Source organism: Poeciliopsis prolifica, unplaced genomic scaffold, assembly GCF_027474105.1.
Source record: "Poeciliopsis prolifica strain line A6 unplaced genomic scaffold, Auburn_PproV2 SCAFFOLD007, whole genome shotgun sequence".
Classification (NCBI taxonomy): Eukaryota; Metazoa; Chordata; class Actinopteri; order Cyprinodontiformes; family Poeciliidae; genus Poeciliopsis; species Poeciliopsis prolifica.
The window spans coordinates 1,274,005-1,295,896 of record NW_026562382.1 but is presented as its reverse complement, the minus strand read 5'-3'; the positions used below and the strand labels follow the sequence as shown (position 1 = coordinate 1,295,896).

The 21,892-nt window shown below is 44.1% G+C and overlaps 1 protein-coding gene across 1 annotated transcript in view; it reads left to right on the top strand.

Moving 5' to 3' along the window:
• Positions 1-8,082, top strand: part of tbx15 (T-box transcription factor 15) — a 48,572-nt gene extending 40,490 nt beyond the window's left edge. Inside the window, exons 7-8 of the mRNA XM_055031406.1 lie at positions 3,371-3,468; positions 6,465-8,082. Of these exons, the coding sequence (XP_054887381.1) occupies positions 3,371-3,468; positions 6,465-7,309 (943 nt within the window). The 3' untranslated portion in view covers positions 7,310-8,082. The remainder of the gene's footprint in view (positions 1-3,370; positions 3,469-6,464) is intronic.
• Positions 8,083-21,892: the final 13,810 nt, after the last annotated feature.

Below are 21,892 nucleotides of genomic sequence, written 5' to 3'. Positions count from 1 at the left end.
TTGAACAAATATTTAGGTTTTGTTTTATGTAGCCTATATAGTTTTTATACAACACCAAGTAGTGTTGTGGCAGCGATTATGTTTTATTGTAAGAGAAAAAGAAACAAGAAAAGGGTGACAATGGTCCAAAGCGCACATAAAAAAAAAAAACCTGGTTCTGGAAGCCTTATAGTCAACTTTCTGGATGGCCCTCCAAAAACCTCGACCTCAACTGTACTCAGTATTTGAAGGCCGCGCGTAAAAGTCCAGTTCATGCCCGGAAACCAGACAATTTTAAACGAACTCTACCGCTCGTTCCAGAAAGAGCGGTAAAACATCTTGCCAGGCTTAGCCCAGTTCTGCTTGTTCTTTCTAAGGAAAATGTTTTTTTTAGAACTTAATATATATTTTCTTTCTTAAATACAACGATTTTCTGCCCTTGACCTCGCAAAGAAGAAAATATCAGAGCTGAAGGCAACAACTTTTCATTTGGAAAAGGAGAAGTCGAACAAGAAAAAGAAAAATGGAAAAAAAAGAAAAGAAAAAAGCCCCGCTGTGACGATCTTTGTTATTTCAGCCACTTTTAAACTTTAAGGAGCTAATATTAGAATCGGATGTGAATTGCATAAACAGTCGTCGGAAAAACGCAATTATTGCAGACGTGTTTACGCTGCAGGAGTGAAAGGAACAGCGCAGCTCCTTTGCAGTGGAACGTTACCGTTTCCTGCATCGTGGAAAAATCCATATTAATGAAAAGGGCAAACCTCCACAGCCAATTATCACATTAAACACCAGCCTTTTTTTATTTAATTTTTTAATATATATTCTAAATTGCCTTCCACATCCCAATATAGATCCAAGCTGGGCCCGGCGGTAACTGGTGGAGGTGTCTTTCGCCCGGTGTCCTGGTGAGGCGCTTTACAGCCTGCCAGGAGGACACAGCTCATTTATTGTGTTTCGGTCCCACCGCAGTCGGGGCGCATGAATGATCGCAGTCAGATTAGCGAGGCGCACTAACGAGCCGCCTTGCTCTGGGAGTTAGCAGGCCTAAAATAACAGCGGCGGGCGCTGGAGCCCCCCCAGACCCCCTCCACCCGGCAGCGGGCCGGAGCCGTGTGCGCAGGGAGGTAAATCAAGCCGGACAGAGAAGCATGTGCAGATTCGAGGAGAAATGTCACCTTGGATTTATGTGTGCAGTAAAAGGAAAAAAAAAGAAAAACTTCCTCCTTTTTTAACGGCCCTGGTTTCCTCCGAGCAGACGTCGGCTTCTCCCCGCCTCTCTGTCGCGCTTGGCCTGACGCGCTCAGGCAGAATCCATTTCTCTCCGTACTTCTCCAGAACTCGACTGCGGCTCTGATGACCCGTCTCCAGACTAACCTGGACTTGAAATGAATTACGACGCCATTTAAGATGTACATTTTTGACGTGGAGTCATTATTAACCGCCTCACTGTGCGTATCTTGCACAACAAACTTAAAATCTGCAAGAAAATCACATCAGATCAGTGAATGTACCTCATTTTTATGAATTCTATTGTCCAGCCAACATTTTGCTGGACGATAAATCGTCCCAGAAGTTATCACTTTAACGATAATATTGTTTTGATATTGTTTTCAAGTGGTACGACAATAATGCAAGAACATCTATGAACTTTACATTCTAATGAGCGCTTGACACTGCGACTGGAAGACATTTCAAATATCCAAAATAAATAAGCAAAGTAGCAAAAACGGCAAATAAAATCAATTATGAAGTCCCTGTAAACAACGTTGTTCTTCAAAAAAGAGCCACTTTTGTCGCCCAGTTTTTGAAAGAAAAGAGAGAAAGTAGAAAAACAATAAATCATGCAAAAATAGAAATTATTCAGCTTGCTGTAATGCATTTGACAATTAACTGATTTATTGCGACAGGCCAAGGAGATGCCAGGAAGACATTTACTGAACAGCAAACACTTATTTCCATTATTTCACTTTTTCTAATCAAACCAGCAAAAACTCGGTGAGTCTCATCCTATTGATATACGCTAATTATTGTGCTCACAGAGCACAATAATTAGCTCTGTGAGCTAATTATTCTCCACAGTTCCTTACAATTGTTTGTACACTTGTTGCAAAGCCTCTCATTTTAAACAAATCTTCTTCTGGCATTTGCACATATCTGCTGCTGGGCAGTTTTTAATTCTTGTCAAAAGTCTGTCTGTTAATGCAGTTGCGCATTCTTTTGGACCGGAGTCGCTACTTTTCAATAACTGCGCAGTAGTCATGTTGACATTTTCCCTGCTGCACGGCGTTTTTATTAGTCATAAATAAATAGCGGTTCCATACAAACTAATGTGGGAAACCAATGTTATTTCATTTATTAGCTCACTTGAACCGTCTAAAAATGTGTTTCTCTCCCCTCCTAGAAATGGCTTTTCAACCGTAATACAGGTCAGCCTGTTATACAGACCCAGGGTTTCCCTCTGTGTATTATAAGCCTGGCGGGCCACCAAGGCTTTACTTGTGCCCCCACCAGGCTAAACACTTTTTGAGTCTTTTAAAAAGGATTTTATAGTTGGTGTTAAGGTATTAATCTTCCAATCTTTCAATAACACACGATTATCAAGGGACATTTTCAAATTTCCTGTCAGCCTTTAAACATTTTTAAACTCAAAAACACTTCGGGCTTCTGCGGGGTTTCTGCGGAAACCTTGCTCACCCATTCATTCACTTAGAATGCCAGTGAAAAGTCAATTTATTTCAGGAACTTTAACGCCAAGCAAAGCGCATTTTATAAATTTAACTACACACAGACAAATGCTGAAAAGTCTTCCTGTTGATTATGGTGATTTTCTGCTTGCGGTTAATGAAAAAACGACATTAAAAGTCAGAATAAACACCAAACAAACAAAAGAAAAACATTTGTTAACACAGAAATGTAACCTTATTTAAAAAAACATGTGTAACAGTTGACGAATATCAAACAGAAGATATTACATTCTGTCCAGCGCCATCATCAAAATCATCATGAATAATTATAACCAAATATGTAATGATCAACCAGAGGTGAACAGGTGGGACGCTAGCCTTGACTTAAAGTGCTTCATATTTATTGAATATGGCTGCGTCCTTCCCACAGGACCTCACTTCAGAAAAGTCAGACTTTTCCTTTATGACATCAGGACGTCAGAGCACCGGAGTAACTTTGCTGAAAGTGAGAAACACCAATGAGATCTCGTCAAAAACCTTTTATTTTGAAAGAGCGCAGGCGGACAGCTACAGAGGTAGAAGCAAAATACGGTGAAACGTCGAACCGAATCCCGGCGCGTCGTCACTGGACGTCACGTTTTCTTTTTGTGTTTTCAGACGTCTGACCCGAAGCGTCTCTCCCTTCCTCTCTCTCTCTGTTTCAGAACCGGCCTGGAGGCCATCATGGAGACGTACGCTTTCTGGAGACCTCCTGTGAGGACCCTCACATTTGAGGACTTCACCAACATGCAGAAGCAGCAAGGTACGCTAATCTGCGCTCGCTTTCCGAGAGAAAATCCTTCGGAAAATAACGTGTCAGCTAAATCCAGTCAGTCGGCTTTTAATTTTGTTGGCGAACCTCTTGGTGGGATTTCATCTGCTCCAAAAAACCAGATGGGAGCGCGCTGGCGGCTCCAACAGAGTAAATTTAATTTATTGTGAAGGTCAGAAATCCACGAGATGACTCATTTCACCGTGAGTCATTATATTTGTGTTTCCCTCAAGCAGGCCAACAAACAAAATATTTGACGCAGAGAAGGAGCTGGAGAAATTCAACGATTTTGCACCTGAAAAGAACGAGCCGTAAAACCGAACGCTGCTTTCTTAAAGCTCGCCATCCTGGGATTTTACTGTTGTGCTTTGCAAGAACGTCAATTTCGTCGCCCTGAAACCGCAACGTAATTGTTGGGTCTGTCGAAAGTGTTCCACGGTTTTTGAAATTTCTCGCTGAAAAAGCTTTCTGCTAAAACGAGGAGTTGTTTGCAGCGTTTGGACCCGGTCAGTTCAGCACACTGATAAAACACAATGTCTTGAGACACTTAAAATAAGACGACAATAAAATTTCAGCACAATATCAGCAGCTCGCTTTGAGTCAGTCATTTCTTTGTATTTATGAAAAATGACTGGTTACCAGTGGAAATAATCTGCCAGTGGATCAGGACATTTTTCCCATTATTTACTGAAAAGGTTGCATTATTATGCCTTTTCCATTATATTACCTGAATTTGGTCTCGATACAAAAATATTATCGTTCATCGCGATAACTTCCAGGACGATTTATCATCCGGCAAAATTTCTTATGGTGACCAGAACTTGTTTGGCTGAAGTCAAATATATCATTTCCAAATTTTTATTAGTAGAAAGAAAAATTAAAAAGTTGAAAAGCAAATGTTTTTTTTTTTAATTCCTATTTCCAAAAATAGGCCACTTTGTTGGCCTGTCACAACATTTCATCACAATACACTGAAGTTTATGATTGTAACAAAAAGTAAAAATCTGCTTCACCTTATGCGTTCATTTCATCTATTTCTTCACAACTGCTCGATTGTTGTGACCCATTCGGGGTCACAGAGCAGCGCGTTCACGCACTAGGTGAGTCGCTGTCCCGATGTGGATTTTCTCTGCATTTTTCCACCCGGCACCGCGCACTGCATCAGCCGTGCCCGTCCTTCACTCGAGCTTGGCCACGCGCCGCTTTTCTGGCGGGTCTGCCTGCGTCTGCTGAACTTTTCACACGGCGCACAGGCCTCGGGTACGAAGCCATTACCCTGCTGGCTTCGGACCGCTCCGAGTCACCGTCAGTACCGCTCTCTCTCCCCCTGCGGTGTCGCCCAAAGCGAGGCTTAGTAATGGCTGACTTTTTTCCCCTCCTTTCTGTGTAAATTACCATCAGAGGTCAGTATGACGTGATGCTAACATGTGTTTGTCATCCTAAGGATCCTCTGCAGTAATTAAAATTTAATTAAAGTTTCCACACCCTGTACGGAGCCCGTTTTTTTTCTCTTCTTTTTTTTAGATTTTTGGCACAAAGGGCAGAATCTGTGTGCGCACGCGCTGCTGCTTTCACATCCTCGCGCCTCCTTGAAGCACCTTGACTCCCGCCATCCGGAGGAAAACATGACATCACCACGCTATCGCTCTCTCTTGGCCGAGCGGTGCTGGCCGTATTATCGAAGGCATATGGTGCAAAATCTCGAGAATCCCGGGCCAAGCAAGTCCTGGACCATTTAGCCTCTCCTCTCCTCCTCGTTCTGGTTTCGAGCTGAATTTCTCCGACAGCGGCGGCGGCAGGGACTCCTGCCAGAGTCTCATTAATCGAAAAATATGTGATTGATATCCCACAGCTATTGTTTCACTCAGAGAGGCCTGACTTGTGGTTATCGTCTGCTTCAACAACCTTGTGCTTTATGTCTGTCTTAAATGTGTGTGTGTGTGTGTGTGTGTGTGTGTGTGTGTGTGTGTGTGTGTGTGGGTGTGTGTGTGTGTGCGGAGTGGCCATGTTCACCAGCCAAATGTTTTATGGTCCTGCGCGTGATGCGGCGTCACGGGCAGCTTGAGAGAGTAAAACTTGCAGTTATTCTGAGAGGGAGAGAGTTAAAAAAGAAGAAGAAGAAGAAGAAATAGAGTGGTGTTTGAATTTAACTGGCTGGAGGGAGAGCCAGAGTTCTGTTCAGCTTACATTATCATCTGATCCAGTGCAGGTGTCCGACCTGGACATGCTCCCTGCTATCAATCACTTTGAACCAGGGATGTCCTGATCGGAATGTTTTATTCTTAGCTTTTTGTGCGTCCAGTTCTTAGATTAGTGACCTGCTGATGCGTATGGAGAATAAAATCTGTGACTTCAGTGTTCCGGCTGTTTTGCAGTTTCCTGGAAGTTTAGTTCCAGATTTGTAGTGCATAGAAGCTGAATGCCTCTTCTCCATGTTTTGGTTCTGGTTCTGGTGGATGCAGAGCAGAACCACAACCAGTTAATGATTTTTCTCCACCTTGGATTTTAAGATTTTAAGATGGATTTGGGGTTTTTGCTCGGCCGTTATTTGTTCATGGTCTACGAACCATTTTTACTAACCCGGACCTTCTAATTGGACCTTCATGCTAACTTCTCTTCAAATCCCAGTTGAATACCGTGGAATAAATCTGCAGGGTTTCCTCCAGAAAACTGTCTAAGCCCAGTGCTTAGGCAGTCATTCATCAAAACGGCCGCCATGTTTATGAGTTGAAACATGTTTAAAGGTGACAGGAAATTTGAACTCATCACTTGATCGTTATGCATTAATGGAAGACAGGAACATTAATACCTAAACACCAATTATAAAGTCTTAAAAAAAAAGGCAATACTTAAAAGAAACTAAAATTAATAAATAATGCTCAGTCTGGTGGGGGCGCAAACAAAGCCTGGTGGCCCGCCAGGCTTATTACACCGGGGGAAACCCTGAAGCTGCGTTTCACTGGCTCTGTATGCGTTTTGTTTTCCAGGCGGCAGCACCGGGACGTCTCCCACCACCTCCAGCACGGGAACGCCTTCTCCGTCCGGCGCGGCCCACCTTCTGTCCCCTTCCTGCTCCCCTCCCGCCTTCCACCTGGCCCCCAATACGTTCAACGTCGGCTGCAGAGAGAGCCAGCTCTGCAACCTGGGCCTGTCGGAGTACCCCGCCTGCGCCCGCAGCAACATGGCGGCTCTGCAGGGCTACGGCGGCCTGGCCGACGGCTCCTACGGCCGCCTCCAGGCGGCGGGGGGAGCCGTGGCGTCCGCCCAGCCGTCCGAGTCCTTCCTGCCGCAGAGGACTTCCTCCCTGATCGCCGCGGGTATGCAGGGCGGCGCCCACGGCTCCCTGGCTGGCGGCGGAAGCGGTGGAGGGGGCGGCGGTGCAGCCGGCGGCAAGATGGACGCCTACGGCGGACAGCTGGGTTCGTTCCCGGCCTCCCAGCTTCAGTACGTGATGCAGGCCGGCGGAAGCTCCGGTTCCGCCTCGTCCTCTTCGTCAGGGTCGTCTCCGTCCTCCGCCCACATGTTCAGCGGCGGCCACCACCACGTGCAGCAGGGATCTTACAACGCCTTCTCCCTCCACAACCCCTACAACCTGTACGGATACAACTTCCCCGCCTCGCCTCGCCTGGCCGCCAGCCCGGAGAAGCCCCAGGGGGGGCTGCTCTGCTCCTCGGCCCCCGCCGGCGCCTTTGCCGAGCGGCAGTACCTGCCCAACGGGGGCATGGACACGATGCACATGATCGGCAACGCGGCGGGCGGCCAGCAGGGCGGCAGCTCCTGCGATGGACGTCAGTACGGCTCATCCTCTCAGATGTCCATGCACATGGTGTGAAAACCGCGATCTCAACCTTCTCCACGTCGCTGAAACAATTTCAGGTGAAAAAAGTGAAGGAGAAAAAAAAAAAACTGCAGTTGGTGAGTGTTGGTTTAAACCAACAGCGTTCACGTTTTCAAAAACACGCCTACCACTCCAAACGCAATAAAAACAACAGCAGGTATAAACTTCTATTTAATTATTTTATAATGATCTTGACAGCAGCTCAACGTTCTTACTGTCTGAAGGCAAATTTGGAGAAGTGGAATCGGAGTAGAGGAGGAGGTCTATGTGTTACGGTGCAATAATAATAGAAACAGCTCCAGCGTCATCCAGAGGTTTTGTTTTTTTCACTTCAAGTAGCACTTGTGCCATTTCGGTTGAGGGGGCGTCAAAGAGTTGGTGGCTGTCGGTGGAGCTCGGAGGTTTTGGACAGAATGAAAGGGACAACTGGACAGCACCAGTGAGCGGTTCACTGCTAGAGGTGGAGGAACTGGGCGCGGTGGAGGCGTCTGACGGAGGAGAACAGAGCCGGTTCTTGTCACTGGACAGTAAAATGTGAGAACAGGACTCCAACCAGACAACTTCACCCACCTGTTTTCCCCCCAAAAAACGAGAACTCCTCACAATGTTTCCAGGATTTATGTGATTATATATAATTATATATTTGCATATAGTGGAAAAGGATTTGCCTCCTTGCAGATTTTTTCTTGCATTTTTTCTATTTTATCACTCCTAAATGTGTCAGGTCATATCAGACAACGGTAACCTGAGTATCATAAAATGACTTTGTGTGTAGACTCGGTTCAATCTGTTGCATACTCAGCGGTTTGCTGTCACACTTTGACAAACTTGTTCCCCTCCTTGCCTGTGGGGGCGCTGCACAAAGAACTAATGACGGAAACGACACAAACAAGAAGACACCGAGCACAACTTTGTCCTTCACAAAACGTATGTTGCGTCACATTTTAGTTGTAGGATTTCTTTCACATCTTCGATGAAAGACCACGAGCCATTCCTCCGTCTGAAGCGAGACGCAAGCATTTGTCTTGGTGACCCAGAATGCCCTGCGCTACAACCTGCTTCCTGTTTTCAGATCGGCTTCTGGTCCGCTTACATTGACGTATGCGTTCGAGCAGCACCGGCGAACAGAGACCTCCGTTTGTGGGGGTTTGCTTGATTGATTCGCTTCAGAGTTCGATTGCGCGTTCACACCTCCCCAAATGAACCGGACTTTCTAGACAAACGAACTGGAGTTTGATTAAAGCGAATGGAGCCTCGGACACAACCTGTCTAACAACACCAAGCATGCAAAAGATCTCAGAAAGATACGCATTGTCTCCTACTCTACGAAACAATTATTGACATCCATCAGTTTGGACAGGCTTAACAAGCCTTTGGACTCCAGTAAACCAGAGTCAAGGTTCTTGTGATCATCTGTCCCGGTGTGGATACTGACTAAGTCATTAGCTGCGTTTCCACTACAAGTAAGTGCAAAACCCTTTTAATTCTCTGATAATGACGAAAAAGATGCAATTTCCCAATTGCAGTGTTACCATTTCCCTTTTTGGGGAATTTGCAGTCTACAATTTTCTGGAAGAGCTATGGATCCAACTCTTTCAAATGACAACGTTTTGAAGAGCTTTGCAACTCACCAGAACCAGAACTTTGCGATGCACACCCGGCTTTACTGGAGCGAGCTGTGCATTGTCCAAGGCAGCCAGTTCCTAAAACGTATCCAAACTGGTGTGACTAGTGATAGAAACAAAGTGTTTCCATTGCAGTCTTTTTCAAAATGCATTCATTTGGATTTGGCCAAAAAGCAACCTGATCCTACAGCAAAAATGTATCAAAAATCTTGGCTTTTTTCAAAATGTCAGTTTATTTTATTTTATTTTCGCAATTCCAACTTGTATCCATTGATCAGTTTGTGGCCTTTAGGGTGACAAAACCCCAAAGCTCTAAACTCACTGTATTGAAAAGGCTCTGGAGCAGTTTGGACAAAGACTGGGCTTAAATCTGACGACCATGTCGTGGTTTGACCTTTCACAGATTGCTCGTGTTTGAACGAAGTGGCTGAACAAAACCACGTTGTAGCTGTGAATGAGTGCATGACCGATTGTAGAATACGGCGCTTTCGAGTCCTCTGACTTGACAAAGTGCTAACACTTTCAACATCTCCTGACGCTGGTCGGCAGTTGTTTCCACTAGGGTGGCCTCAACCAGCTGTTAGTTTTAGAGGTCAATGATTGTCTCATGTTGTTCTTTTCATCTTGGCTAACTAAGGTTTCATATAAAACTACGAGTTAAAATAAGACACATTTAAGTGTGACAAAAAAGCAAAAGTAGAAAAACTCTTCCAGGAGACAAACACTTCTTCACGATATATATATATATATATATATAGAAAAAAAAGATGGCAAAAGCAATCAATATTATAAGCTTAAAAAGTTGTGTGAAATGTTGAATAATAAGCAATACTATAATAAGAGAGTAAAGTATGTTGTGGTGTGTACTAAGATGTGTATTTAAGAGTTGACCAGTATAGCAATTTCACCTATCTGTTATTAAAATGTGTGCAAACGGGAATTAGCAAAGTTAATTTTTTTTTTTTTTTTTTTTGGAGTAGTTGTAAATACAAGTGCCAAGCACATGAAAAAACTCAAATAAACGTTTATTTCATGTATGGATTTATTTCTCATTTGTTTGCCGAATGTTTTCATTTTCATTGTGTAAAGTCAGCTTTTATTTTTTAGCTTTACGTAATGTCATATGATATTCCCTGCATCAACCACATAACCAGAATGCTGCTTTGACTCTTTCATGCATGTTTGATAAATCCTTCCATCCCTGTGGCAACCATTCAGCTGTGCAAATTGCCTGGGTGGACCTGACTCCACCTCTGAGACGCAGCTCCTCCTCCCCCGTGAGTCCCCCACTCAGCTCCTTCAGACTAGCCATCAGCAGTTAGCGAACACCTAGAGCTGAGCATCTGCTGAGTTCACTACGGGAGCTACTTCTCGGTATAACGCCGGTAAAAATGTTGTTAAAGGGTTAATAGAGGAGCCGTGTTGGGACGACTTCCTGGAGGCGGAGTTTCAGAAAGAGCAGGAGCTTCTTAAAGAGACAGTGGCCCAAAGTCAAGGCGCTAAGTCAGGAAGTAATATTTATTTTAAGTTATATTTGATATATAGAAAATTTGATAAAAACTGAAGATAACATAGTTACTTGATTATGCTATAAGGAGGTACTGTGTGGCTGGAAAACACATAATAATCCCCCTTTGAAATCAGACAAAAAAATAAAGAGGCTACGCGTCTTCTTGAATGGATCATTAAAATGCTCATATCAAAGTCAGCTCTTGTTGCACTGCATGCTAATTCACATCGGTTCCGATCTTTGTTTTGGTCGGTGGAGTCTGTCTTATGAAGTAAGCTGAGCAGCAGCCACCATGGATGAACAAAGGCCCAAAGAACAAGAGAAACAGAGTGCGGGCCTTGCCATTCCTGACGAAGATCTGCCATCGCATAAAACTTCTGAAATGACTCAATCAAACAAGAAAACATCCTCTGCCTATAAAACGCAGCCATCTGCGATGGTCGGCAGCCAGGAGTTTCTGTCATAAACCAAACTGAAGGAAAGGAACCCCCGAACCCGGATGGTTCTGTTTATCAGGCAAATAATAATAATAAAAAAAAATCCCCAGACCGAACGCAATCAGCTGCACTGCTGTTCTGCTCGAAGCACATAAATATGGCACCTGTTTTGAAACACAGAGAAATCCCCTTGTAATCATTTAAAGCTCCATGAAAGACAGAGAGAGAGAGAGAAAAGAATAAAATGATGAGCCCCGCTTTGTGGTTCCCCTCTTGCTGCGCAGGCACAAGCCCCGTGATTTTAGCCGCAGCCAATCAGCATCCATTACACGGATGTCTCCTGAACAGCTCTCTCCCGTCACTTCCTATCACGAGCGTGGCCTCAACCATGAAATATCATATCTAAGCCAGCATCAGAAACCGAAAGGGGGTGTGGGGGGGAGAGACAGCGACCAAACTATTAGAAACACCTGTTTTCCACGCATGACTCCAAATAACGAGCAGCGCCACATAACAAAGGATGATTTCAGAATTTGGCCTGACTCCATCTATCTGGACATTATTTGCGATAATTATTCACATTATCTGTCTGTTATGTCTCGTTCCACTAATGTTAGGAATCATCCAGCTGCTCCCACACATCTTTAACCCAAATTTACTTCTGGGTCTTTGGAATCAGAAACGTAATGCAAAGCAGGTCCAGTTTTTTTTTTTTTTATAAACCGCAGCTATCAATCAGGGCCCTAACAGGAAAAGCATGGTTGGGCATGAGTGGGAGCTCCTAAGCCTTTTATGGTGGCGTCTTCAATTAGAAACAAAACAAGCAAAAAGCTCCGTTGACTGATTGATGGTTCAGTGTGCCTGGCCTGCCATAAAAGCAAAAGAACTGAAGATCCAGGCCGCGGGTGTTTTAATGAGATCCTCTGACAGAGATGACGGTTTTGGGCCCAGTTTGAGTAAGAGCACTTTCTGGATGCAAGGTACCCCCTCCCAAACCTATCCCCCCTCCCCCCGCCGGTTCAGGTCTCCGAACACATCTCACACGTTTTCAAAGGCTCAGAAGTCGCTCTCCGGTGAACCCAGCCGAATCTGAGGATGACCGAGAAGAAGACCTGGTAAAAAAAAAAAAAAGAGAGAGAGAGAGCAACAGACTTCTGGTTTAATTTCTGAGCCGCATGCATCTGGTTTTTATAAAGAGTTGCAAGCTTATATCGCACACTTTGATTGGGAATTCTTGGTAAACTATTGCCCTCTTGTGTTTAATCCTCTCTTGTGCTTCAGGTGCAGTCGGTAAATGACTGCAGACAGTGCACAGACACACTTTACCGAGGTGTTACCGTGCGCCGGCGTGAGCGTCGGGACTCTGAATCACCAGGGTTCAAATCGCAGGCAGGGGACCATCTGAGACTTTCTGCCATTTTACACCTGCCCTCCTTCTGTCCTCCTTAAGAAAAACGTCTTGAAACTGTTGCAGGATTGCCAGTCATGATACAGATATCAAGCAAAGAAAAAACATAGACAGTAAAGGAAAAAAAAACAGCAGCTGGCACCCTGCTGTTTTAGCTAGCGAGCTCAAAGATTGAACTCGCTAGCTAGCCATTTCTAGATGGAAATCCATCTTCAAACAGATAGCTAGCTATCTGTAGCATTAATCTGTGCTATGAATAGCATAGCCTAGCTCTCCATTCTAGCCGTCTAGCTAAAAGTCTTGCTAGCTGGAGACAGAAAAGTTCATCTCTCCAGCGTTTCTGTCTCTACAGTGCAGCGCTGTAATGCAGTCCATGTGTGAGGTTGCCTAGCATCGCTTCCACTTCTGCTTCCGAACATAAAGAGCGGGATGAAAACATCTCTTCCCCCGCAATACCAACTTTTTACCAAAAACACGGGCGCGATGTGACGGTGAGCTGAGAATTTCCCAACATGAAGTCACCTCAAGTCAGGAAGTGATAAAGAGGGGCACGCATGGTCTGTGGCCAATAAACTTCAAATCTTAATTCAATTGTCTCATTTCTCAAAAAGGCAGATGGATGAACAGAAGCCAAGAGGACTCTTCGGGTTAATACGTCTCTCTCTCATAGGTAGGAGTGTGTGTTTCTTCGTGCTGTCAATAGCGTTAGCAGGTCTCCAGACACAATATTTGTACATGGAAATCAATCACCGTCCAAACACAAAACAGTTGAAAATGTCATTTAAGAAGATAGTCATCGCTTCACACCAGTATGTTACTGCATTATGGTGTATTGACTTCTGAATGACTTTAACATGTTAAAAATGATTGATGCTTGTTCATAAAGGCATGAATATATGAATGCATTGCACCAGTTATAGACATGGATATATAAAATACTAATCAAGTAAGAATGGGTAACACTTTATTTGACAGGCTGTGAATGTCATGACAGCGTCATGACCATGTAATAACACCTGCCATGACCATGAATAAGTCTTCATGAATATTTATGACAGAAATGAGACTTACTCATTTTCATGGCAGGTGTTATTACATGTTTATGACGCTGTCATGACAGTCTTATTCACAATCTGTCAAATAAAGTGTTACCACAGAATGATACCATCAACTTGACATGAATAGTACTTTATTGGATGTGACATTATGACAAAGAGGATGTGAGAGGATTGGGTATGAAAACAAGTTCACACTTCTACACACTCATTTGAACATGTAAACATACCTCACCACTGTTCTTCCTTTGCTTGTTTTGCTGCAAATCTATTTTGCTACGCTGCGTTCAATGGAGTCAAACTCGATACTTTTAATTCGAGATGTTCTCTGAAAATAAATCTCTAGCTTTTCATTGGTTTTCATTGAGGTAAACTGTTCCGTTCTGAAGCGTCTGTACCTGAAGAACACAAGTCACGTTCTCTCATTTCTTTCCCTAAATGACTGAACTTTTAATTCTTCATTTCAAGCTTTACAAAACCTTAAAAAACTAGCGCTGATTCCAAATAGACGGCCTGAGGAGCCTGTAAGGTGTGAATGTCAGAGGATCTGCGATGTGATCTAGCAGACAAACACCTCAAGGTAATTTCTCCTCTTCCTCAGGAGAGGGAGAAAAAAAAAGATGTCTGAGATACGGTGGCAGGTGGTTCTGATAAAGGCGCCCCCGGCCCAGATGGAGACGGGCCCGTCCTGCGCTGTCCCCCGGTGCCATGCCTGCTGAGTACAAAGACCCCCTGCGGGGTCCAAATGAGAGAGGTCCGGTACGGCGCGGCGGTGGTGCAGCAGGTCCTCTGAGATCCAGCAGATTGGGTGACCGACCGGGCCGGCGACCCGGATACCAAGCTCCCCATGAGACGGGAGTGCGGTGTTAAAGGTGCTCCGAGTCAAACTGTGTCGAAATGTAACTGATTAAACTCCCAGGTGAGTTTTATTAGAAGAAACAGAGCAATTTATTCAGCTACAGAAGTGCCAAAAAAATCGACTGTCATCGTTTGAAAACGTAGGAAACTGGTGAGGCAGGAAATGAGGGTCTGGTTTGGACACAAAACACACAACACACCGGTGAACTCATGGTTTCTGTCAGGTCCAAAACATTCTGACGTGAACCAAACCTGTTACTGTTTTGAACTTTTGCAGTTTATGTCGTATGTTACCAATTAATCCAGTATCAATATTTTTAAACCAATGGTTTCAAACCGTTTTTGTTTTTTTTTAGTCATCTCTGCACTGCGTTTTGATGCGTCCATTAGACATTACCGCTAGCAGAGGACCAGACCTTTGCTTTGGTCAGAATCTCTGAACGAACAATTCAAATAGAACGACGTCCGAAAACTTCAGCAAGTAGCGTAAATGCTGCACGTTGGCACAGCTGGCAGCGATGTTGCCTTTCAGCAAGAAGGTGCCGGGTTGAAATCCAGGGAGGCGGGGGGGTTTTCTGTGTGGAGTTTGAAAGCTCAGACGGGTTTTCTCCAGCTTCTTCTTTCAAAGTCATGAAACACAGAGAAGTACAAAAGACCCCTCAAAGATTTCTCGATATCATTGCTGGAGACACAGCAGACACTTTTCCCCATACATGTCAAACATTATGTGTGGCAGAAAATCTTGTTGGCAAGACACTTTATTGTTGAGATTTGACCAGTTTTATGCACTTATCTTGTTGAAGTATTTGGTTGTAAAGTTTCTGGCCCAGTTTGTCGCTGTCAACCCATTCAATTCAATATTTCACATTCAACATTTCAAAGGTAATTGATAGGTGAAGTCATGTCTGTGCTGGCGAACAGAACCGCTTATCATTTTGAGCAATTTCAATTCCTATGAGTGTTTTATGAACGGCGGACCTCTGAAAGCCGTCCATTTGCAACACTCTGTTCACTTTTGCGGCGACTTCGTTTAACGCTGAGAAGGGAAATGATGCGAACAAGAAAAGAGATTTGAAAGTATTTTTCACCACCTTCTATAAATCACCTTTATTTTTGCTTGCTACTGCGTCTCTGGGGCCTCAGCGTGTGTCTACTGGAGTGCTGGGCTTCGTTCTGGCAGCAACCCGCGGTCACCCCCTCGCTCCCCGAACCCCCCGCCGTCGCCATTAATCTATTCGTGGGGGCCGTACATGCCGATGCGTGTCTGAATGCGGGTTTGCTAGTGGCAGCTGCGCCGCTTCATGGCGCTCACCTGCAGCGGCTGGGCAGAGGCCAGGGACAGATTCGCAGAAATTTCACGGTGACATTTCTGAAGCCGTCAGGGAGCAAAGTGTCTGACTTATTGCTCTGATAAACAAAAAACAAAAAACACAACAATAACAACACAGCATCGGGGTCCCGGATTACGCTATTAAACAACGCAGGGATAATCCCTGGTAACAGGCCTGTTGAAAGCTGCATCACACCCGGGCCCCATTGTGCCGCCCAGAAGATCGCGTTACGACGTGCCGCTCGGAGAGGAAAACAGGAAGCACGGCTCCTCTTTCTTTCTTTCCTCCAGTGGGATCTGGAGCGGCCGCACGTGTTCACGGAGCTCCTGAAGCCTCTGTCAAACAAAATAATAATAATAAAAAAACAAAACAAAAAAAACCCACACACACACACACACACTGAACAACTGCTTGAACTCTTCCAAGCCCTCTTTCTAAGTCCCTGAAATGCGCAGCTGGAAGACAAAAGCCGGCCGGGGCCGTGTGTGCTGTGCGAACGGCTTTGGCGTTTAGTTACAGTACACGAACAGAGACACACACACACACACACACACACACACACACACACACACACACACACACACACACACACACACACACACACACACACACACACACACACAGAGGCAAAAACCACATGAGTGAAGACATACAGGTGCGAAAATCACCAGGAATATTTTTAATTGTCTTAAAGTCCAGAACATTTGTCGCATAATTTATTTTGATCAATTAATTTTCAGGTTCTATTTCCTGAAAACGTTTGTTTCAGAGGAGAAATCCAACTTTCGAGGGTTTTTTTCTAAAACATAATGTGATATTCCTTATTGAAACATTATGTAATAATGTCCATCAGTGTGTGCTCAGTTTCCATAGAAACCAGGTATTGTACCTGTGTGCCAGTATGATTGTAGTCATGATACCTCGATTAGTGAAATTCATCAAGTTATGTTTCATTATTTAATGCAGCGTATTCTGACCGGGATAGTATTTGCGTTGCGCAGCGCTCTCACGTCCGCCGATGAGTTGTTGAGGAAAGCTGGGTGTCTGCAGCGTAACATCCAGTTCACATCATCCCGGTCTGAACAAACGGGCTTGGACCTCATGGTACTTGGCCGGTCAATGAGTTTCTGAGTGTGTCCAACGAAGGTTTCAAATCCCGTCGCCAACATGAACACTGAAGCTATAAGCGTCTGGGCAAGGTCAGAGGTCATCTATTAAACACACTGAAGATGAATGCATCTTGTTTATATTTAACCAAACAAGGTTGATGCTTTTTACAGTGTTCATACTTATGTGTCTGTTGCTCTAAAAAAAACAAACTCACTTTGAGATTTTTACAGGACATCAATTTTATTCTATAAGAAACAAAAAAAAAATCAGTCATTTTGTAAAACATCTCATCTGGTCAGACATTTTATCATAACTGGGGTTGAAGTGAGATGGATGTCAATCGGTTTGGAACAGTCGTAAGTTACACTTACCATGACTTCAAAAATTAGGCTCTTTTCTCCATGTTTCATTACTTTCTGATCCTAAAGCAATGAACATTAAATGAACTGCACACAGTCTGTGAGTCGCCTCTAGTAGTCAAACAATTGCTAACTGCTAACACAGCTAGTGGAGCCACTTCAAGCAACCAGCATGGTGTGGTGAGTGAGGCTTCATCCATGGAGTCAAGTCATTGCTACTGAGTTAAGTAGGTTTTATATAAATTCTACATTACACACATGTACATATGGTGTGCAAAAAACTTAGTGGCACCCTTAGCTTAGCTTAGCTTAGCACATACTGTATGCTGCAGTATCAGGTGCAAGAGAAGGTCATGCTGGATCATCTTTTACTTCATTGCCTATTTTTACTCCAAAGGCCTTTGGACCACCAGGCTGACAGATAATAGCTTGAGGTGTAGAGAAAAAAAAGACAGTTTTCTCATTGAGTTATTCATCCTAGGAAACATTTTGATTCATATTTCTTTATTCTCCCTTCATGGGCAAGTTTAGAAAATAAAATAATGCCTTTCTATATTACTTCCAGAAGCAGCAAGCATAAAAAAAGTTCATTAGTATCACCTCTCTATAAATAAAACACTAAAAAAATTCTAACAGTGATACACGGAAAGTCATAGGTTTGTAGTTTGAGGTAATGTAGTTTGTTGTGTGTCAAAGGTGGCTCTAAAGATTTGAATTGAGTTTTACCTTGTATGAAAATGTCCAGAAAGCTCCTTGGATGAGTCGTCTCGACACACATGGCTCTTATCACAGCTGTCAGGAACTGAGTGAGGGATTCTCTGCGGCATCGGTCGACGGTCGGAGGACGTCTGAAAGGAAACTGAAGGTTCCAATAAGCAGATGTGCTTCATTAGTTTTACTTCCTCGGAACAGATTTGGGAGAGAAGCCGACCCTCACCTTTTCAGAATGGATCATCCTGAAAGTAAATAGTGAACTGAATTGTCTTTTTGTCACCGAGTCTCGTTCAGTTTTCTTCAAGCGTGAGCCCAAAATAAAATTTCTTTCTTTCAAGTAGGAAAACGTGCAAAACGATTTCGATTCAACTTACAAAGGAAGAAGACCAGACGCACAAAAAAAATTTTTTGACTTTGATCTCAGAATTCTGAGATAAAGTCTGATTGTTTTTTTTCTGTAATTCTCTTCTGTGATTTACACATTTGTTTTAAAAAAACTAGACTATTTTCTATGTCTAAATTAAGTATTTAATGGTTATTTCTGTTGAGCCGGGCGATTCTAATTTAAAACTTTTTGTGATTTTGTTTTATTTGTTCTGGGTTTTTTTCCGTCCTGCGAGTGAGTTGATCATTTTGGCCCATGTCACTAAAAGTTTGGACGCCCCTGATTTAACGTAAACATTTAACGGAGCCCGAACCAGAGCTCCACGTTTCTTTTATGCGTGTTTTGTATCTTTTGGTTAAAGTCGGAGGATCTCGATGTGTCTCTTCACATCTCCAATCACCGTTTCACGTCTTCTCCTCTCGTCCTACTTGACTGACCGGCGCTGGGGCCAACCGGACGCGTTGGGGCCAACCGGACGCGCCGGGGCCAACCGGACGCGCCGGGGGCCCACACACCCCGCCGTCCAGATTGAGACCTCACGCTCAGCCGTGACTTGGCCAACAGGTTGTGATTGAACTGGTCGTGTTTCTGTTTCTGGCCTGCGCTCCTTTGCTCTCGCTGGTGGATAATCCGCCTAAATCCAATTACAACACCATTAGCGCGGTCGCCTTCCTGAAAATGACAATGCAGCCTGCCGGGGGCCGGGCCGGGCCCTCCGCTCTGCTCCTCTCTTTTCTCTCGCTGGCGCTGCTGGACTTCATCCTCTCCCGTCTGGCTGTCATCTCCATTAATGGCAGCAGCTCTGAATGATGTAATCTCTGTTGTGGCTACAGAGAGGCAAAAGGTGCTGAAAGATGGGTTCCTACTTTAGCAGAACGACTTCTCAAATGTGTTAAACGTTGCTGCTTTAAGGGACGCGTCGAGTCGAGATGGTTTAAAACTCATCAGAACTGCTGACGTGTTTTATTGAGTGGCAATGGAGGCAAAGTGTCTTGTGTTGTCGCTTTTACTCCAACTGTTTTGTGGTCGTCTCATATCTAAAGGAAAATTATGATGTTGCTTTTTTTCCAAGATATCATTTTGGAAGTAGATTCTACAGTAAGAGGCCCGTTAGATTCAGAAATATTTGGAATTTGAGTTCAGTATTTTTCCGGCTGACATAAAAATACTGATTTTTTGAAAAGTTTTTTTTTACCTTCTCATTTTCTAAACATGACTTTTCCTCTCTGCTGCCTTGTTTCTGTCCTTACTTTCTTCTCAATATCCTTCTTTCCCTTTCCTCCCTGTCGATCTCCTCTTCTCCTCCTGTATTTGCTTGTTTTATTCGTTTCTTCTTTTCAGTTCAATTTAGACAGGTGAAAAGACATTGCAGTGAGTAACATTGTGCACACATTATGACTGAAATGCAGTGATTACAGTTGCACATTAGAAGGATAAAGGAGTTGGCGGCGCTGGTACACAGATGATCCGGTGGCGCACCCTGGCATTTACACCCAGGGCAGGGCGTGCCACCCCCTCAGGACCGGGCACAAAGGGCGATTCGGTGTCTCAGTCATACCAGCCGTCGTTTCCTGTGCTGCCGGAAGTTGGCTGGCGGCTGAACCCTTGATGGGTCGAGAAGTTTGAAACTGATTCCCGCGCACATTCTCTTGGGAAAACAAAGATAAGTTGAACCGAATGGACCGTGTGGATCCGGCTAAATATCTGAGTCACAGTCTCAGGTGTTTTATTTTATTTTTTTTTTTTTGCAATGTTATCTTAAATGTAGAAGGTTGTTTTGCATGGACTTTACATGTTTTCTCTACACATGTATTTACGTATTTATGCTCTCTCTACTAGATGAATTGGTTTCTTTGAATGGAGAACTGAGCTTATGCGCGTCGTTTGTTTGTTCGGGTTTCACCTCCACACTACTGGGCAGCGCCAGCATAGAAAATGCGTATGATTTTATCTGCATAAATATAACCCTTTAGGTCAACATCTGTTAGTTTTCATGACTCAAGCACATACATTTTTTCTAATGTTTCTTACCGAAACTGGCTGTTACCCCACTGAGCTGTGCTGAAATCAAGAACATCACATTCTTAAATAGTCACAGACAGAACTCATCGTGGGCTTTTCGGTTCCCAGAGATACATCATTTACTTATGACACATTTCAACCGTGGAAAGATAACAAGTTTTGATTTTTATTTGGAAGTGGATTGGCTAGATTAAAAAAAAAAAACAAAAAAAACCCAGCAGTTTTCCAGAACATCTGTGCGCTACATAGTGCGCAGCGTCTCGTCTTGCTCTGGGTTAAAGTTGAAGCAACAGTTTTGGAACGGTAAGACATGCTGCTCAGATGCCTGGATGTCCAAGTGTAATTTTATATTTCTCTCTTTTTTTATTTCTAATGACCGAGTTGCCGGCTTTAGTTGTATAGGTTACCAAGCAGGCTCTGTGGGAGCTATCGTGTTTCTGCAGCTTGTGTGTGCAGGAGTGTGTGTGGAGGAGAGGAAGGAGTCCGCAGAGTGGCAGTCACAGCGTTTGTTGAGTGGAAAATTGCCCCTAAAGCTCCTCTACTCACCTTTCGCAGTGACAACATTTAGCACAGTGTGTTATAACCCCCTGCCCCCCCACCCGTCCACCCTCCCCTCCGCACCTCTCATCCCCTACCAACATTTCCCTTTTAGGATTTTGCTAACAGTTTTTGTTGGGGAAGAAGGCTGAAGTAATTCTGCAGGAGTAAATACTCCAAGCAGATGGTCCGGCATGACAGGAGATGCCTCAGCCTAAGAGGGCTTGAGGGGTTCTGTGGGAGATACTGACAGGGTCCCGGACCAGCCCCCACTGCGACCCAATGTGACAAAATGCAATTTGGAATTTGCCGGCCCCTCCGATCCAAAAATGGACCAGGGAAGAGAGGAGCGATGGCATGTCCTTCGCGCTCCGTTCGAGCTTGGGTGACAGCTGCGATGTTTATAGGCCGGCTTCGATGACAGTGAGGGGGTACGGCCCGGCTCTTTGCAGACAGGAATTAGGTTTGTCATCAGATTCTAAAATCCTTCTGATTTATGACATTTCCACTCCCGTTTTCCCCTCCACCCCTTTGACCCTTGCCGACAAACACCCAGCGGGGAAACGATGACATTCGGCAAAACTGTTTGTTTACTTCTTACTTTCACCACAAAGGATCAATTTCCCACATCAACATGTGCCGTGTCACATCATGTTTAGAAATTAGGAGCAGCTTTAACACTGAAACATTGTAAGTAACTCGAAATACATTTAATATACGGCTGTGAAATCTTTTTTTGACCTCTTTCACTTTATGAGCTTCTTTAGGTTACCCATCGATACTCATCCATTCAGCATATGGATGCTGTCACTGTTTTCTGACCGTATGAAACTTGATCCGTTTAATAGACAGTTTGCTTTAACAAAGCGAAACGCATGAGAGGTGACCTGAAATAGCGGTGCTGTTTTTTTTCTGTATTAGTTGCATTTAAATGTTCAAGAACAAGCCAAATTTTATTTCAGAAACGACAGCATAAGTAAACGCAAAATGCTGTTTCCAAATAACGACTACATCTTTTAGAAAGACGCCCATCGAGCTTTTGCATTCACTCAAAATGTGTGTTTCAGAGTTGCTTTAATATCAGCTGCCTGTTTCAGATCCAACCACACCATCTCAGTCAGATTGAGTCGTGGATTTTTCTTGCTCCACAAAACTGTCTTTTTGTTCCGCCATGTGAATAAAATCGGGTGTTTTCAATCCAGTTTTTCGTTCCAGGCGGTTTCACA